At 36.7% G+C, this 19,189-nt stretch overlaps 1 protein-coding gene across 11 annotated transcripts in view; it reads left to right on the top strand.

The window, feature by feature from the left end:
• The window catches only part of SLIT2 (slit guidance ligand 2), a 346,357-nt gene that overhangs the window by 196,082 nt on the left and 131,086 nt on the right, over positions 1-19,189 (top strand). For all 11 annotated transcript variants that reach the window (XM_014532277.1, XM_014532270.1, XM_014532275.1 and 8 more), the window contains exons 5-6: positions 4,317-4,388; positions 17,412-17,483. In XM_014532277.1, coding sequence (XP_014387763.1) covers positions 4,317-4,388; positions 17,412-17,483 — 144 coding nt within the window. The remainder of the gene's footprint in view (positions 1-4,316; positions 4,389-17,411; positions 17,484-19,189) is intronic.

Below are 19,189 nucleotides of genomic sequence, written 5' to 3'. Positions count from 1 at the left end.
TTCTCTATAGTGCTTATTATGTGGCAGGTATTTTTGAGCATTTTTTAAAGTATGAATTCATTGAATCCACCTAACAGTCCTATGAAGTAGACACAATTATTGTTTCATTTTACAGCTGAAGAAACTGAAGCACAAAAAGGGTATACAAACTTCCCAAGGTCACATCCTATATAATAAAAGCCTAATATGCTAAGTGTCTGACCGTTTGTTCGACCTAGGGACCCCACTGGTGCACGAATCCATGCACTGGGCCTCTACTGGTTAATAAATGGCAGAGAAATAATTTAATAGTTGAGGTCTGCAGTCTATGCTAGTAATTCTTTTGGCATACTGCCTCTCTCCTTGGATTCCTGCCCCTCATCACCAGCCCCCATTACTGGAGGCGAGAATTACTGAGCTCAATCATTTTTATCAAGGTTCAAAAGGGTCCCATTGTATTTTGAAAGTGGCTTGAATCCATCAAGCCTCCAATGACTCAGTACCACTGTGATCTCCTAGATCACTTTTCTCAGGTACCACGTGTGGCCTATTTACCATATATTAACTTTGTTGCCATAAAACTGGGTGATATATATCACATCTCTCTAACCCAGTGGTTCTCAACCTTCCTAATGCCATGACCCTTTAATACAGTTCCTCATGTTGTGGTGACCCCCAATTTCATTGTTACAAATTGAACATAATTAAAGCATAGTGATTAATCACAAAAACAATATGTAATTATGTATGTGTTTTCCAATGGTCTTAGGCAACCCCTGTGAAAGGGTCATTTGACCCCCAAAGGGGTCGCGACCCACAGGTTGAGAACCGCTGTTCTAACTCATAATGGACACAGCAACTTGCTCTTCTGATTTCCCAATTTTGTTTACAGTCCCCGAACCTAAGTTCAAAGTCACTTCTGTCTCCTCTCTCACTTGCCTAATCCATATTCACAGACAATTTACTTCTATGTTTTGGTTCTTCATGTGTCTCTGATGCCACTGGGTATCTTCTCCACCTTTTCTATCTACAGCGAGAGATGCCTCACCCATTAGTTGGCCCAGGATAAGCAAGCCATGTGTTAATGGTTCTTATATTGCTTGAGATTCTCACTACCCTTTCTCCAGCTGGCGCAGGAGTCTTGTATGTGGTCTTCTGAATGTGAGCCTTTGACCCCAGGTTTTGGTTGCCAGTTTATTTTATCTAAGGAAGAGCCTCTGTCCTGTTTCTGTCCATTACCCTTCCATCCATTACCATTGCTAAAACAAGAGCTCACTCCTTAATTGGTACCAAAAAGTCTATACCATCGACTTGTCCTTCCAACCTCATCTCCCATTACTCCACTCTAAACAAACCTGACCAAAAGCTACTTCTATAAATGTTCTCTTTTTCCACCTCCATATTCTTGCTTGTGCAATTTATTTTACTGGAAGTGCTGACCCTCGCCCTGCTCTCTACCTTTACATCTTAACACATTCACATTACCTTTCTTCTTACTCTTGTTTTCTCACTTTTTAGATCTCATTTGGCTAGGAGCATGGATCTTTACTGGATGTGAAAATTCCGGAAGCCAGGAATGGGCTTTACACAGCTCAGCAATCCTTGCAACATCATCCAGTTTCTTGCACATATTAAATCAATGTGTTGGATAGAAATAACAGCTAATCCCCACTTGATTCTATGTAGAAAATACGAGCCTTTCTTCTAACACCATCTTACCCACCATTTTGCAAATGACATAAATCAGAGGCTAGAATGTGTTAAGAAAAAGCCTTCTAAATTCTAAGCCACAGGAAGGACACATTGAGATTGATTAAGTACCTCCTGGTATCACCTTTAAATTCCCTAAACCTAGACTCAATATGTATCTGTTTTGTTTGTATACATTTACTTTAACAATCTGGCTCATCGTTTAGCACTAATGCCTGACATCCCTGACGCTTAGTTTCCTTTCCTGTAAAACCAGGATAATAATACCTACTGTACATGATGGTTATGGAGATTAAAGGAAATATAGATCAAATTTGATACTCTATTATTTCTTAAAATTAACTATTGAATACAATAGGCACTGAAAATGTGTTTAGCAACTTCCTCCTGTCATGAGTAACCATGCCCACTTCCCTGAAGGGACCTGGAATCCACACTGGCGTTGCCTGCAGAGTGGGCTGGCACAGGCAGAGACCCCATAGAATTGCCTGAGAAGTAATGTACATAATCCACACATACACCACTGACCTTAGGCGACGAAGGAGCCTCTGAAACAGACAGTTGCTCACTCTTTTGTAAAAAGAACAGACTGGTAAGGGTTTGCAGGTAAAACCCTTCCCTGTCCTAGAATTCTGCCTAAAACCAAAAGAACTAAACCAGAAGGACTAAAATCAAATTCAGAAGGAATAGGTTCTGATTGCAATCCACGGATCCTCAGTGATGTCTCATGCTCCACATAAATATCCCCTGCCTTTCCCCTGACTCCACATCTCCCCATTTGAGACTGTGACCCGGGGATAAATTGTGCTAGAGACTCAGCAGAGGTGAGTCCGCAGGTGGTGAATGAAATGGCTCCGGCTGGCTGGATGGGAATACATTGAATTAATAGCGACACAACAGTAGACCCACTACTGTTGGTTTTCAGGGAGCATTATAGATTCAAATTTGCTTGAATTCAATCTTTTGTCCCTCTTCATTTCTTATTACTTTCTGATGTTTTTTCTTTCTCCAATATCTCTCTTTACCTTCTCCTTGCTCAGTAGCCTCCTTTGAACACTGTTTTTAGTATCTGGACTTTTAAATACATATCGTTAACTCTCTGTAATTAAACAAAGTAAGGGAGTAAACAAAGTAAGGAAGTTGGTCTCAATTAAAGACAAGCTAGGGAAATAAGGACTAAGGAAATGAAGCTTTGTCACTCTTAGGGCTTTCCCAAAACGGTTGGAAGCAGTGACAGAGCCGCAGTGCTTAGGGAATGGGTGGCCGCCTGAACTTCCACTCGAGCACATACTGCACGTTTACTGTTGGAAATAATGTATGTGTTTTTGCTTCCTTTTTTTTTAACTAAAGACCTTTACTCTTTAAATAGACTAATATTTATTTCTTTACAAATTGCTTAGCAAACATTTTTATTTGAACACTGGATAGTGTGATATAAATGCAAATCTTAGTTGTTTAAAACTTAGTGTTAATGAGGTCAAGACCACACACTAAATCTTTCCATCTGCCAATTATCCTTATTGCGTGGCCATAAGTGTGTGAACAGGGAGCTCTGGCCATGAGAAGCTTTAGTATGAATCTGTCCAGTTTGCCTCCACATCGTTGGAAAATGGCTCTGTTTTCATCAGCTATGCTCCGTGGTTCGTAGCTTCGCATTTCTTCTTGAGCAGCAGTTATCTTAAAATTTTAGTGATAATTTTAGCACCATTTTGGTTATTTTAATCATTTATTTATTTGATATTTCAACTTTCTGCTATGTAGTAGTGTTGCTTAAAATGAGGCAAGCATTTTCTGCTTTCCAGTGGCATTGTTCATTGTGTATTTATATCCTACTTGTTAAGGCTAATAACACTACGTGAGCACATGGAATTGCATCCGAACTCGGAAGGTAAAATAATGTTCTATTTCATGAGATGAGTGATTTTTTTTTACTAACTTCTCATTCCAACTTAGAGTGCTTTTCTCCTTTGATTAAAATGTATTTCTCAATTAAATTAAAATGCAAATACAGACAGGCTGTGTTTATGGTTATAATAGAATTATTTAAAGAAGGTTTTAATTCAACTTGCTATTAATATTTCATGCAAGAACTGTTGGTTTTATTGTTGGGTTAGTACTGCCATGTTCCATTTTCAAGATTACTTAAAGTGTTATGAAAACTTAATCATACTGCCCAGATTTTATCAGGTTTTGCACTCTCTTCTCTGGGATGTTAAAATGGACTGCTTTCCTATATACTTTGTAAGTTATGTCAGTGATGTAGAAATATCAGTGCTAACACTTTAGAACCCCTTGAAATTGAGTTATGAAAAATTTGTTATTTGTTTTGAATAAATATTTTATTGCACAGAATTGAATCAACTCTTAAATTTAAGAGAACCATATTCTAGAATTAATTATGCAATTAAAGATCTGGAAAAGTACTTCAAAACACCATTTAGTCTAACCTTGTAATTTATACGAGAAATATAAAATGTTTGTATTAGAAATTGCATGTAATGCTATGGATTTCATTATGATGTTTTTAGTACATTTTTAGAAGTATTCTATCACTTCTCAAATAAATTGATTAAAATAATTAAATATATTATAGCTTGATCTTACTCTCTTTTTTTGTTATTTTTTAGAGACCTCAGTGAAAACCAAATTCAGGCAATTCCAAGGAAGGCTTTCCGTGGAGCAGTAGACATTAAAAATTTGTAAGTAGTTTTTAAAAAATGTATACGGGTTTTGTAAGCCATCCTATTTTAATGTTAAATTTATATTAAAGAAACAGTAATGAGAAGTGGTGAAAGCCCAATGTATCTTTATGCTTGATTAGGAGAGCTTGTAAAGTAAGTTTTATATTGTTTTCACAATTTATCGGCAAGGATTCTCATTTAGATGTCTTGAATCTGAACTGGTTATCAAATTCATTCTTCAAACCTTGTGATTAATCTTGTTAAATCTGAGAAGTGATTTGATTAAAAGATATTTGCAATGTATTTTCTGCCTTTTACTGTCAGCTTATTTCAATAACTCCCTTTTCGGTTGTTACTGCTGTTTATTGGATATGCACACTATAAACTATTTTTTCCAGAAAGACTAGATAATATTTTCTCGTTAGAGATACCTACAGCCTAGAGCTATAGCTTTCTAAAATAGCTTTTAGATCACCATTTTCATTAAACACCAACAATGTGAGAGGAGAAAAATTATGCATTTCCCTTTGTGTGAATATTTTTCTTACATCTATTTTCCTTCATATCTTTATGGAAGAATATATGCATAACCTTCTTTAAAAAGGAACAAGAAAAAGAATACTGCTTTCTGTATGTTCCCTTGATCAATCTTTAAACTGTAGTTTTTGTTCTAAGTGCCCGTGGCTCTGGTGATATGTATTGGATTTAAAATCTCAGTGGCAATACTAATATTGGCAGTATATACTTTTATACATTTTAAAATACCATATTATCCTTTGAAAATGATGGTTTTGGATTGACTGTGAAAGTGGGGGCATAAAATGTTTCTTTATCCTTTGCATTAGCTTGAAATGTAGAGGAGAGAAGCCCCTGAGTGCTGAGATTAACTATCAGGAATTCAGTACTTTTTAACTGGTCATAAACAGGGCAGGGACTGTGTCAAGAATTAACTTATATTCAGGATTCTCCATGGTGGGATCCAACATTTTTTTTTCAATGGAAAAAGTGAGACAGATGTTCTTCCTCGTCAAAGAGGATGATTGTTTATAATGCTACACGTCTTGGCTTCTATAGCTTCTCTTCCATGTAAATGGTTTTTGTTTTAAATGTGTACTTTCTACATGTACAAGTCAAGAGAAAAATAGAGGCTTCTGGATGTAACTGTGTAGAGCCATTGAAATCGTGGCCCTAGTTTTTTATGAGTGTTTTACATGTTCAAAGGATTTTATTTGCTTTCTCTTTATCTTCTTTAGCTAGGGCTCCGGGAAGTCTTCCTGTAGACTCGGCGATGTAGAGTGTTCAAAATGGCCTCTGTATATTATGTCGGAACATAAAGATCCTATGTAGCACCTACTCAAGTTGCCTATTTGTCACTGTAAAAGGATAGTAATGGCTACAGTTGACCACCCTTTGGGAATGCACTTACAATCTTACCATAGTATTATCTCTAAGTCCTTAAAACAGGTGGCTTTTGCTTCTTAGGAAAGATATTCAAGGAATCCAAGTCTATAAGTAATCCTTCTGCCAAATTTAAGGATACAGTTTGGAACAGGATGCAGGTCATGGTGAGATTCTTGCTAATATCCTCCTCTCTTATCCTTAAAAAAATGTGATTTTAAAAGTTTAGAGATAACAAAAAAGTGAAGTGCTAGCCAGTGTGCTGAAGGGAATGCATTATGGACTTAGCAGGATTTTTGAAAATCTTTTTTTCCCACATGCGTTATCCCCACCCACCCCAAAATTAAAGAGAGTTATTATGTATTCGATGAGATGAGATTAGTACTGGAGTCTCAGAATCTTTCGGTATTTATTGGATTTGGAGCTATGACAAATTAGTAAACGTAGGGTTAGTTTTCACTTTTATAAAATGAACATAATAATTGCTTGGTTTTGTTGTGAGTCTTAGGGGAGAAAGATTATGTACAAGACTGTTTATAACAGTAAAATGCTGTGAAATAGAGTGCTTTTCATTCTGCAAGTACTCACCAATCAACAGCTAGAAGTTAACCTTGGAAAAGATAGAGTAAGAAGACAGAAAAGCAGGGCATTTGCAATAGTAGTAATGGATAAGAAACCCATGTCTATTAGGGGTTATTTAGACATGAGCTACAGAATGGAAAAATAAACTATATCAGAAAGTGCTAAATGACTCACCCAAGGTGCTGACATTAAGTGCTATAGGTGCTGAGGAGAGCAAGAGATAAAAAAAAAGGATTGTTTGAAGTTATTAGGGAATTCTGTAGGAAAGAGTTTATAAAAGAAAATATAAAGGAATCTTTGGAGAGGTTGGTTTGTATTAAAAAATAGTGGCAAGGGTGGGATGGAGGAAGTCAGAATTTACTAAAGAGGCTGTACAAAGATAGAATTTATTCCCACTATTTTTACTGCCTTTCATGTAACAATGGGAAAGACTATCAGAGCAATGTTGAAATACCACAATGCATTTTTAGGTTTATTTAATTCATTAGGATCATAGCTAATGAATATAGTTTGAACTATAATTAAAATGCAGTTCAAACTACAGTGTTCAAAAAATGTCCAGTTTCATGGGTCTTTATATAAAGTTCAATTTTTTTCATTAAAAGTTAAAAATATATCTGGTTGATCTCTTAAGAGGACTTGTATGCATGCATATAAGCATAACCAATGGACACAAGACACTGGGGGGTACGGGAAGCTGGGGGAAGGTCAAGGGGGAAAAAAAGGAGACATATGTAATACTCTTTGTAATACCTTAAGCAATAAAACAAATTTTAAAAAATAAAATAAAAAGGAAAAAAGTGAAAAAAATATATATATCTGGTAAAGTATATTTAATATGAGGGTAAACTTGAATTCATAATATTACTAAAGGGGTGACCATACATTATCAAGTAATGCCTCAATAAAGGCCAAAGATATTTTCATGAATAATATTAGTAATATTCAGTGTGGGAAGGAGAGGTACAGACCTATTTGCATTCCAGGATATGCATTTACAGTCTGGACAATCCTGTATGGTGCCAGGATGGCTACTGTTCCTGGTCATTGAGAGTAAAAGAGAAAAAAAAACAAAGGTTAGACAGGAGGAATATGTGCTTAGGTGGCATCAAGGTGGTATTTTGTTTAGCACTAAAAGCCAACCTGATGCACCGTATTGGGCTTATTGGATTTACCACAGTCAGGCCTTACTCAGAACAAATTCCAGTTATTAGAAGACTTTCACTGGAAGGACTTTCTTTAATCGGGTGGATTGGCTAACTATGCTCAAGGCAGCATCCTGACCCTATGAAACTGATGCTGTGGAAATTTTGCAGATTAGCGGATCTTAGTCCTCTTCCTGCAGGCAAGCCACACAGAAACCATGCCAGACAGAGGGACATTTATCTTGCTCTTCAGCATCTCCGGGGCTGACTTCCCATACCCTTTTGGCTTTTCTCTATTAATTCCTTAACTGGATTAAAATTCTTCATATTTTATTTTGTTACCTAAGTTTCTCTGGCTGCAATGGAAACCACTTGCGTTTTCTGACATTTTAGACGTTAAGATCCTAGAATAACAAGATCATATTAAAATACCACCTAAATTATAGTCTTTATAATAGTCCCCGGCTGCACTTTTCCATAAGATTTACATCTGTGTTTTCAAACTCCCCAATCAAGTATGAATTAAAGTATTGATACCATATCATTACCAACCCAGGCCTCACCAAAATGGTAATTACAGTTTATACCACTTTTTAAAAAAATCAATTTTGCATATATCTCATGTATTTAACACTGATTCAGTAAAGCCTCCACTGCCTTCTGATCAGATCTTAAACAAAGACATGTTACATTATGCTACTGTGTTTTTTTTAAACAAGGATTTATGAGATATTTCCATTTAATTGAATAATGTTGAATAATTTAGGGGAATATTCAAATTAAACCTTGCTTTATTGCTGAGCCTTGCAAGCTTATTCTCTCAGTATGTACTTTCCGAGTATAAAAATCCTTCCAAAGTCTCTTGTATTTATAAGAAAACATCCCTAGTTATAGTTATTCTAGGATTTAAATGAAAAAAAGTACAAATATACAAACTTAAAAATTAAGCAGATTGCTAGTTGTTATTCATATCACAAAAGCAAACTCTGTCAATCCTCACTATTAGTTTCTTTAGTGAGTCCAAGATGGATACTTAAAAATAATTAAATTTCAACAAGCATTATTTCAGCTATACTGTGCAATATAAATCACACTTGCCTTTTTTCTAATTTCATTTTGCAGTACATCCTCCAAATGTACAGCATGTTCCAGTGAAACTTTACTTTTCATTGTTCATAAATAAATTCCCTTCCATTTACTTGCATTATCCCAAATCCATTAACCCTCCATCTGGTAAGATCCTTACCATCATTTTCCAGGAAAACTTCCTCTTGGTAAAAAGTACATTATGGAAAATATTACATTTATTCTTTTTTTGACATGCATTAATTGATAGACAAGAGCCTAAGTTAAAGAGGATCTAGCTTGGTTCTCTTTGAGTAAGTCATGGTATCATTTGGGAAACAGATGTGTATGACCATGACATTTAAGGAAACAAATGACCCAATTTGGGTTGCAGTGATTATTGGCAATGAGAAGATTTGGCAAACAGAAGAGTTGATTTATATTGTTATTATATATTTTCCATACAAATGCAAAACTTACTTTAGCTTTGTCACATAACTTAAGTCAGAATTGCAAAATGTCTACTCTAATCAGCTAGTTTACATGTTTAGGGCAAGACGTTTCTTTTCATACTTACATACTTATTAAATAATTATCATACAAATAAAATCTATTGACATCAAATTGAAATTGTAGCTTTTAGGGACCCCGGCTCTTTTCTAGAGTGTTTTCAGTAAGATGAGGCTGAAGAGACTGAGAAGGGGAGATCAGTTCCTCTTTCAAGGGGTCTGCTATCCTTGGTTTTGGATTAGATGCCACAGGTCTTCAGTGGGACATAAAACCATCTGAACAGACCTGTAGAGATGACTCTCCACTTAGATAGAGTACATTGAGTTTTGTATTATGAGGCCCAGAGCTCCCCTTAACACCCAGAAGTTTGTCTATAGACATAAGAGATAACCAGCTGTTGTTGGGTCCTTGAATGTGAAATATATCAGGAAGATGCCAGTAGAACTGTCCATGGGAACTGTCCGTGGTCCTGTAATTTTCCTGGTTAATACTCACTCTAAAAGCACACTGAATTTTGTGATAATCCCCAACAGCTATGCTCAAGTGTGCTTCCAACAACCTCTCCAAGTTTGCTTTCATCAATGATGGCATTCTCTCATGTAACAATGAATCTATACAATCTTCATAAACACTTTCTAAAACAAATAAAACACAAGGATGTCTGATTAATTGGGAATCCAACTCACATATGTACAAAATAGGAATTGGCATGATTTTGCTGTGGCTGTTATGTTGTACTGGCGACAGGCCAGCTCTTTAGGTTCCTACATTCCTCAACACCGAACAGCCTCTCTTTGCTACCTATACTATTCAGTGGCCTGCAAATTAAATTTTGATCTGCATTTCATGTTATCATTAGGTAATTAAACATTGCAGGCAGATTTATTTTCACAAAGGCTTCTTTTTCATCCCATCATTATCTGTTTTAAAATCATTCAGTGTATTGCCTGGCCAATGTGGCTCAGTGCTTGAGCTTCGACCTATGAACCAGGAGGTGTCAGTTCCATTCCTGGTCAGGGCAGGTGCCCGGGTTGTGGGTTTGATCCCCAGTGGGGGACATTCAGGGGTCAGCCAATCAATGATTCTCTCTCATCATTGATGTTTCTATCTCTCTCTCCCTCTTCCTTCCTCTTTGAAATCAATAAAAAATCATTAAAAATCATTTCATTTATATAAAAAAACACTTTGTTATAGATACTATGGCAAAGCCTTATGGACACAGAAGAATATTGTCATAATTCTGCAGGGTCTATAGGAATATAGACTCTTCCCTGAGAAAGAAGTGATTGTTATTAAATGGCATAGCAGCTAGTCTCTTTAGACAATCTAACTGCTCATAACTGACTTCCACCCAGGTTCCCATCCCTCTCTCCCACTTAATCTGCACACAAGCTCTTTGCTCAAGCCCAAATGGCCTCTCTCTGGAGAACATTTACTCTAAACATTGTAGAGCCTCTGCTTACAACTGTTCTTTGATTGTGCCAATCTCCATCATAGGGAATGCTGTTTTTATTTTTTGTCTTCCTGGAATCTACCAAATTTTTAAGGTTCAGGTTTTTTCCAACCCTCACACATGCTTACTTCAGACTACTGCAATCTCTTTCTTCTCAGGATTTGTTTACCTCTCTTCATTTGCCGGCTTCTTCCTTGAAACTTGGTCATCAGAGATTTAATTAAGGCCCCCCCCCCCACTTTCCCATTTTCAGAATGAATAACTCCTGAATCTGTTACCCTAGCCACTTGTTATTGAGGGGGGGTTCCAAATGTACATAAATTTAAATTTGAATCAAAATTTTACCAACTATTTACTACCTATTTCGAATAAGTTATTGAAGTCTGTGAGCCTCAGCTTCTCGTTTATAAAATCAAGATGATAATACTTACCTTTTTTTGAAGGTGTTGTGAGGACTAATGAGATGGTGCATATACAGTCTCTGCCAATTGCTGTGCATTGAATAAATACCCTTGTTGGACATCTGGTCCTGTCCAAAGCATTCAGCCAACATTTTGTCCATGCTGAGTGGTCCTTGATATTTGGTGCTGTTCAGAACGCCTCTGCTTAGAATGTCCCTGGTTTCAAATAGTCTTTCAAATGTGTTTCTACTGTTTGTTTATAGGATTAAGACATGTAAAAGTCTATCATGTTTTATTGGTCCAATAATCCCATTGTGCCTGTATTGCAATAATTACCCATCTTGCCTTGAAGCCTGACTGGTGATGCCACAAGGGTTTAGGTCAGCAATTTTCAACCAGCGTGCCACAAGAATTTTTAAAACATGCAAATACCTGATTATTTAGTCAGGGGCACTGACTTCTTTCCTTTTGGATTGTCAACCAAAAAAATGACAACAGCTAACACAATAATACCCATCTGGTGTAAATGAATCAAAATTATACATAGTTTTGATTTCTACAAAATTATACAATTGCCCTTAGCAGGTCACTCAGTTGGTTAGAGCATATTCTGTGCAGCAAAAAGTTGCAAGATCGATTCCTAGTCAGGATGGGTATGGGAGGCAACCTATCGATTTCTCTCTCTCTCTCTCTATCTCTGTCTCTCTCTCTCCCTTCCTCTAAAAAAAGTCAATAAAAAACATACTCTCAGTCAAGGATTAAAAATGAATAATAATAATACAACTTTTCATCAGAGCAGCAAAAATATGCATATTTATGTTATACCTCAGAATTTTAGTGATTAGTTTACCTGTGTCATGAGATGAAAAAGGTTGAAAATTGCAGGGTTAGGTACACAGTTTGGCTCGGACCAAATGTCTCTGTGAATCTTTTGAACAAGACCAAATGTTTGTTCATCACAGCTGGTCGCAATTATAGTCAATTTCAGTTTCCACCACCTTCAATTATTTTGCTTAGTGTTACCAGGACATGCAGGTCAACTTGGTTGTCTTTCATTTATTTTTGTTTCCGTCTCTCTTAAAGCTACTTTTGTTTCCTCCCAACAATTGACAATTGAATGTAACTTCATACCATAAATTATTTCAATAAAAACTGAAATCCTTTATTCCTATGAAAAACAAAGCAAAACGCAAAATGTTGTTTGAAAGATTGCAAAAAGGTTAATTTCACAAATAATGATAGTTATTTTGCATTCCTCAGAATGGTCCTTATCTTGGTTATTTTCTTGACTAAATACCCAGGTTAACTCGGATCGTGCTTTTATGCTGAGGTAAATGATAAGAGTCGCTGAAACTTCTGTCTAGGATGTTCATTTATATGGATTAATTTGCATCATTCTTATGCTTCCATTCATTGTAATTTAAATCTTAGACTAGTTCTTAAACAATTGTTATTTGTATGAGATTTGTATGTTTAGGCCTGAATTTTATACATGCAAGGGAAAAAAAATAGAACGGGTCATGCCCAAATCCTTAAACCTTAACAGCATTTTTTCTTTTTCTCCTACTTCACCAGTTAACTGGCATGTGTCCAAAATGGAAACCATCCCACATACCATGATATTTTGAATTTAATTTAAAAAATCATTTCGCAATGAATATTATAAAAATAAATATATTACAATTTGGGTGTTCTTGAATATTTTTAGCTGAAAATTCTCACAAAAAATTATCTTAAAGTTGGTCAGGGCTGCCACTTAGGGAAATATTTTTTTATAGACGCATGTGGCATGTGGGGAAGGTCTGTCGTTGGCATCTACAGATGCTTATGGCGTACAATGGGTTAATTTATATGCTCCATCACCTTTGTTCCCAAATAGCAAAAATTTCTCATGCCCTCATATTGATCCTTATTACTCTGATGCATTTTAAGTCAGCTAAAATTTTGGATTTTGCCATCTTATAATAGTCATATGAATATGAACGGAACTTGTATTTCCTGTAACTTAAGAAAAAGACACCTGGAAAACCAGAGCAGAGTCATAATAATTTATTTTGAGACATTGAGGGAACCTGACTGACTTAGAAATTATTAGAGATGTTTTATGTTCACTATTGTTTCAGAGTTAAGAATAGTTTATGTTCTAATTCTTTCAAAAATCGATTTGTAATAAGATATTGAAGTGAAATATGAATTTTCTATGGGTAAGGAAAAAAAAACGAACTGAAGTTAATTTAGGAAGGAAAGTTTTATACATATAACTCAAACATAGTATGCTATTCAAACTTAGACAAATGAAAAAAGGAATCCCCGAGAAACACTTAAAAGTAACAGAATACAACGTCTCTAACTACATTTCAGAATGCCAAGTTAGCAACGGTTTTTCTTTCTGTCATTTAATATAGCTATTTTTAAAACTTATATTTAGCAACAGTATATATTGTCTCTCATATCTAGAATTGATCACAATCTGAAACGAGGCTAAATTATTTTTAGTGTTAAAAATATCAGACCAGCTTTAGAAATTTGTTGTTTGTGAGGCACAGAGAGTTCCATCTCTAAATAAAGATGGTGCGTTGTCTGAGACTAAATTTAGCAGTACGAGGGGGGAAAAACGGGTGTCTAGAGTTATTTTAGAGCACCAGGAGAGGTGCTGCCACTGAAAAGAGAATCATAGAAGGTTGGTGCCAAGAGAGGTCTTGAAGATTCTCTATTCATTGTAATATTTTCATTTTTATGAAATTAAAGATAAAGCAAATGCGTCAGAACACACCACCGACTAGGGCAGTGAAGGATCAGATAGAGAGGAGATCTGGAATTTCAACAGAAAGGGGTTGGAGGTAGGAAAATAAGGAGAAGACACAAAACTCTGTGCTAGCACATGTCCGCTGAAGGTCGGAAACTACTGATAAAACCTTCTATGCCATGTTTTTCTTCCCAGAAAATCAGGAGAGTGTTAGTTTGCTTCCTCCATAAAAGTGGCCCCTATGCCCGGAAAGCATCCTAAAGCCGTCCCGAAGTGCCTAGTGCCCTTAGCATCCCCAAATCAACAGATTTCCGCTCTGTCTGGCTGAATAGTTGCGACATTACCTTTTGTTGTTATTGTTTGTTTTTTTGTTAATCCTTACCTGAGAATATTTTCCCGATTGATTTTTTAGAGAGAATGGAAGGAATGGGGGGGGGGGGGAGAAAAAAACAAACAAACATCGATATGAGAGAGACACATCAATTGGTTGCCTACCTCATGAGCCCCCATCAGGCCAGGGATAGAGCCTGTAACCAAGGTACATGCCCTTGACTGGAATCAAACCTGGGACCCTTTCAGTCCGTGGGCCGATGCTCTAACCCAGCCGTGGGCAAACTAGGGCCCGCAGGCCAGATCCGGCCCGTTTGAAATGAATAAAACTAAAAAAAAAAAAAAGACCGTCCCCTTTTATGTAATGATGTTTACTTTGAATTTATATTAGTTCACACAAACACTCCATCCATGCTTTTGTTCCGGCCCTCCGGTCCAGTTTAAGAACCCATTGTGGCCCTCGAGTCAAAAAGTTTGCCCACCCCTGCTCTAACCACTTAGCCAAACCAGCTAGGGCAGTTGTGACATTACTTTTTGGAGAAGAAGGGGAAAAAACTTTCCTCTTACTAATTCCTTAATTCAAAATAATTTCATGGCACAAACGGAAACCTCGTGTAAATAGGCCGCCTGTCTCCAAATGCGTGGCTGACAACAGATCCTTTTTCCTTTACAGAAAGCAGAAGTGCCAGGGTTTAAAAGGTAGTGGAGAAGGGAGTGAGCCATTCGAGGAAAAAACGAGGTGCAGAAAAATAGTCCAGAACCCCTGAAATAAATTACACGATTGCATACTTTTGACACTGTTTATCTTGAACCCTATGCAAACAAATGGAAGTTTATGCAGAATTTTTCTCATGGGCAGTCATGCGGGCTCGGCTATTTCCATAAACATTCCTTTGAATAGAATAAAATCCACCAGTTGATGAAAAAATTATTCATTTTGATGTCGATTGTCCATTCACAGGTCACATTTTCATAAAATAACTTTGTCCTCAGAAGATACGTGGACAGAGATAGGATGGCGTCCAGAAAACTTTTAAGGAAACCTCCGGTCCTGTGAGAGCCAAATAGTCTTAATGTTTTAGCACCAATAAGTGCTAAGATCTCTGTTAGGAATCGGAAGCCTGTGACCCAGAGCAATGCTACAGAGGTGAAATTAGCAAAGTTTCCAGCGGGGTCTCAGTGCCTGGTGGGAGGCAGAAGGTAGCCTGCCTTTCAGTTCTTGTAGGGCAGGGTTTGCTGGAGTGCCCACCAGCGTGCTGGCCCCCCTTGGTGGATAGTATGCATGATTTAAAAGAAGCTTTGTCAGCACTGATTTATACTTTGACAGCTCAGGATATTAAGATATGGGCAAACATACCGCTCACCCTTTTACAGATTAACCTGGAGACTGCATTAGGCAAATTTGAGAGCATTAAAAGATTTTGCCAATTTGTCTGGAAACAATTTCTCTTTCGTAGTGTGTCAAGGGTAACACTCCATGCCATTGTCCTCTTTTAAATGGCTTTGATAAATCGTCTGAAAGGTTAGAGAATAGTCGTGTAGATATATATTTAGCACTTTAAAATAAAAAAAGGTTATTCGCTTAATCGTTAAATGAATTTAATCTGTAAAAATCAAGAGTGCTCGAAAATGTGTTTCCTTGGAACCGCAGCCGCCGTATTATATCATGGGTCTTTAAAATCTTCTTGAAAATAAAATCATACTTCTGCATTACTTCCCAATAAGTAGGATGCTTTGGGCTATTACAGCAGCATGAATGGTAGCTATTATTTGGGGAAAGCCTTCGTTGACAAAAGCAATAAAATTGCATCTTCTCCGGAGTTTGCCTGTTTTTTAATATGGCATGTCCCCTAGATTGTACCATTTGCATGACATCAAGAGAGCCTCCTGTATGATTGTGTCCCCTGGAGACCCTCGTGAAATGAGATGTATATTTCATGAGACATTGTGGAGGTACATAATTTCTAAAGTAAGGAATTCAAAGAGGCCCCTCTGGATTCACTCCTTGCACTTTTTTTTCAGTAGTTTTATGAGAGAAACGGCGGTTCTGTGGGAATGTTTAAACAGTGGTTGTAAGAACAGACCTCGGATATGAATTAGCCCTTTGGGTGAATTCTGAGCTGGAAACAAGGACGAGATGCAGTCGTACTCTGATCACAGTCTTGCCCCTGCACAGCTTCACGTGGAGCTGACAACCCCTCTGATTATTTCATCAAACATCCCGCTTCTATCCCAAGTGAAGCATTGAAATACTTTTTCTTCACTGGAATAATAATATCGCTAAGCACCAAGCTACTAGATTTAAACACTGCTTATTAGGAAAAAAAAAAGGATAGGACAGGTAGGATTTACTACTTAACCATTCATTTTAACAAAGTAAATTCCTTTGTGTAAATAAGGAAGTTTTAATTCCAAAAACAAGTGGCAGGAAAAAGCAGACTTAACCAAGTTTGGAGCAGCCTATTTTTTTTTCTCCAATCTTTGAACTTTAACAAACTGCAAGAAAAGATTCATTTGTTTCAATTTTGTGTTATTTACAAGGAACTGATACAGCCTTTTAACTTTTTACCTTAGATATAGGTAGCGTTTTCACGATGCTGCTGCAGTATATGTTTTGTAGGGGTTTGGGCTGAAATTAGCATCTTTGAGAAAAACAAAAATGGTTATTGATTTCCTAATATTTTAAACACTTATTTCCTGGAGAGTGGTATCACTCAGGGAGTTCCCTCACTGAAAACGATGCCGCGTTTACAGGGCAGGGAATTCGAATATAATGATAAACAATGCAAATTATGAGCATAGTGACGCTTAAAATAGAACAACTGCTGGCTTGCTACGTGGATTCCTGGTTGGGACTGCGGGAAGATCTATGGGACCTCATTTCTCTTTCTTGATTTGGAGTTCTCGAAGGAAAACTGCTTTTAAAAAGGAGAAAATCTAAAAGTAGTCTCGCTCTTTCTTGCCAAGGATAGTGAAATTAACATGCAGCTGGGCTTCTCTGATAAATGGATTCTGTTAGGTCACTGAGGGGGTGCGTGTGACATTAAGTGATTTACAGTCCTTTACCTTAATGAAATTGTTTCAGCAAGATGACGCTGAAAGCTCTTAATGGATAGCTTTTCTTGATGTAATGAAATTGCATTCCTATGGCATTTAATATAAGGTGCAGTTATTATTTACAGGAGCTCTCCAAGGGCTGCTATTTGCACAGACAGTTCAGAACAAAAAGAGATTTCAGTGGCGGGCGGCATGGAGGCCAGAAGGGCTCGTGACATTCTTCAGCCGATAAGTGTATTTGGGAGAGCATTTCAGTTCCTGCAGGCAGGGCTTCCTAGACCCTTCAAGAGACTTCCTTTCCCTCACCCTGCAAGTCTTCAGCCTTTTACACATATCCTTTCATCCGTTTAACAGGCAACTGGATTACAACCAGATCAGCTGTATCGAAGATGGGGCGTTCAGGGCTCTCCGGGACCTGGAAGTGCTGTGAGTACCTCTGATTTCTCTGACTCCTCACTAGAGCTTTGTGTCCGGGGGGGATGCTAATGTGGAAGCTTATCTGTTAGCTTAAAACCCAGGGTCAAAATGGTCTCGTAAGGAGATGCCTTAATAACTCATGGTGAAAACAGGGAAGAGTCCAAACGTGTGTGTGCAAAACCTTGTGCATAGCTGTATGTTAAGGTAACATGGTCTATGTAAGAGAGACACACAAATGTTCACATATAACGTCCTTGAAGTGTCTCTTCTTATGATAAACTATTCTGATTCACGGGATTTGTGGAAATTCCTAGGATTGCTAAGTCATAAGATAACATCAGTTGTATAGGAAAAATCACAACAAAAAATAAACCTCTGTGTAGCTGATATGTGGGTATAGGTTGTAGTTGCTATGCAATGGAAAGATATTGTCTCACTGTAAAATGTCCTTTTTGACCAGATAACTTGACATCGTTTTTGCAAGGTTCTTTTGAAATTGACATTCTAATTTTAATGAGCGGCCCAATAGGTCCATTCAAGTCTTCACTACTGACTTAGTAAAGCACAACTCACAGATCTGAACTATATGGGCAGACACGACTGACAGAATTGGTTAGAAGCAACTGAATAATCTCTACAGATCCTCGACTTAGTAACCTAATTTAAATTAAATGATTAATTATAATAAAAATAATTTTAATGAAAACTAGAGTTCCTAAAGCAAGGGAAGCCACCTGTCCATTTATGAAATTTTTTTTCCAGTCCAAGAGTCAGCTTTTTACAGCTTTTAAAATATACGTACACATTTCTCCCCCATATAAACTGTTTTTCTATGCTCTCATTTATCCCTGACTCAATTTATGCAGAAATCCAAAATTGAATTAAATGTGAAGAAGTTTTGAATTTTTAGTCCAGCTGGTTAAAGTTATCCAGGAATCACAAAAGCCTCCTGAAAAAAAGGATTCCATTGCTTTATAAATTAAGTTTGAGGAACAGGATGTAATTCTGAAAAAAAATGTAATGTTTCGATCAGAATGACTTATTTTAGCAATATTTTCTATATGATTTTGATTTTAATTGTGAATAATTGAATAATAGAGTTTTTAGCTGCATCATGTGATGTTGTTGCTAATTATTTTTAAAGGCTTATGTAAGAATAAGTTCATTGAGGTAAACTATTATAAGAATATATACTGTTCTCTGACCACAGGAGAACTCATCTTGGTTTTGATTGATAACAGCCTAACTTTTTCTATAGGAAAAATATTCCAAGTGCTAACCATACACAGTGTAGTTATAAGGCCACCTTTTAAATTGTGTTCCAGGGCCAGTTTTAATATACGAAGCTCACTGATGCTAATTCAGAGTCAGAATAATTAGGATACAACTATGGTTTTGTGATACTCATCTGATGTCAGGACTGTAGCCAATGCCAGTAAACTTTGTATGTGAAGAGATTGCCACAGAAGTTATTTAATTCAGCGGAGCTGATAAAGCCAAACAAATTGACACTAAGTCAGTGCTCCTAACTAGGAAGATGAATGATAGCAATCATTTTTTGGAAATTTTGCTGAGTGTTTTGGACAAATTGAAAATTCCTAATGTACTTTGTTATTAAGAGTTTAAATATTTATTAGATGTGGAACAATTTATATATAATATATTGAGTATATGTTGAGTACTCTATAGTGACAGAAAGAATACAAATAATATGT

The sequence above is a fragment of the Myotis brandtii genome, unplaced genomic scaffold (assembly GCF_000412655.1).
Source record: "Myotis brandtii unplaced genomic scaffold, ASM41265v1 scaffold869, whole genome shotgun sequence".
NCBI lineage: Eukaryota > Metazoa > Chordata > Mammalia > Chiroptera > Vespertilionidae > Myotis > Myotis brandtii.
The sequence above is the reverse complement of the archived record's forward strand: the minus strand, read 5'-3'. Positions and strand labels throughout refer to the sequence as shown.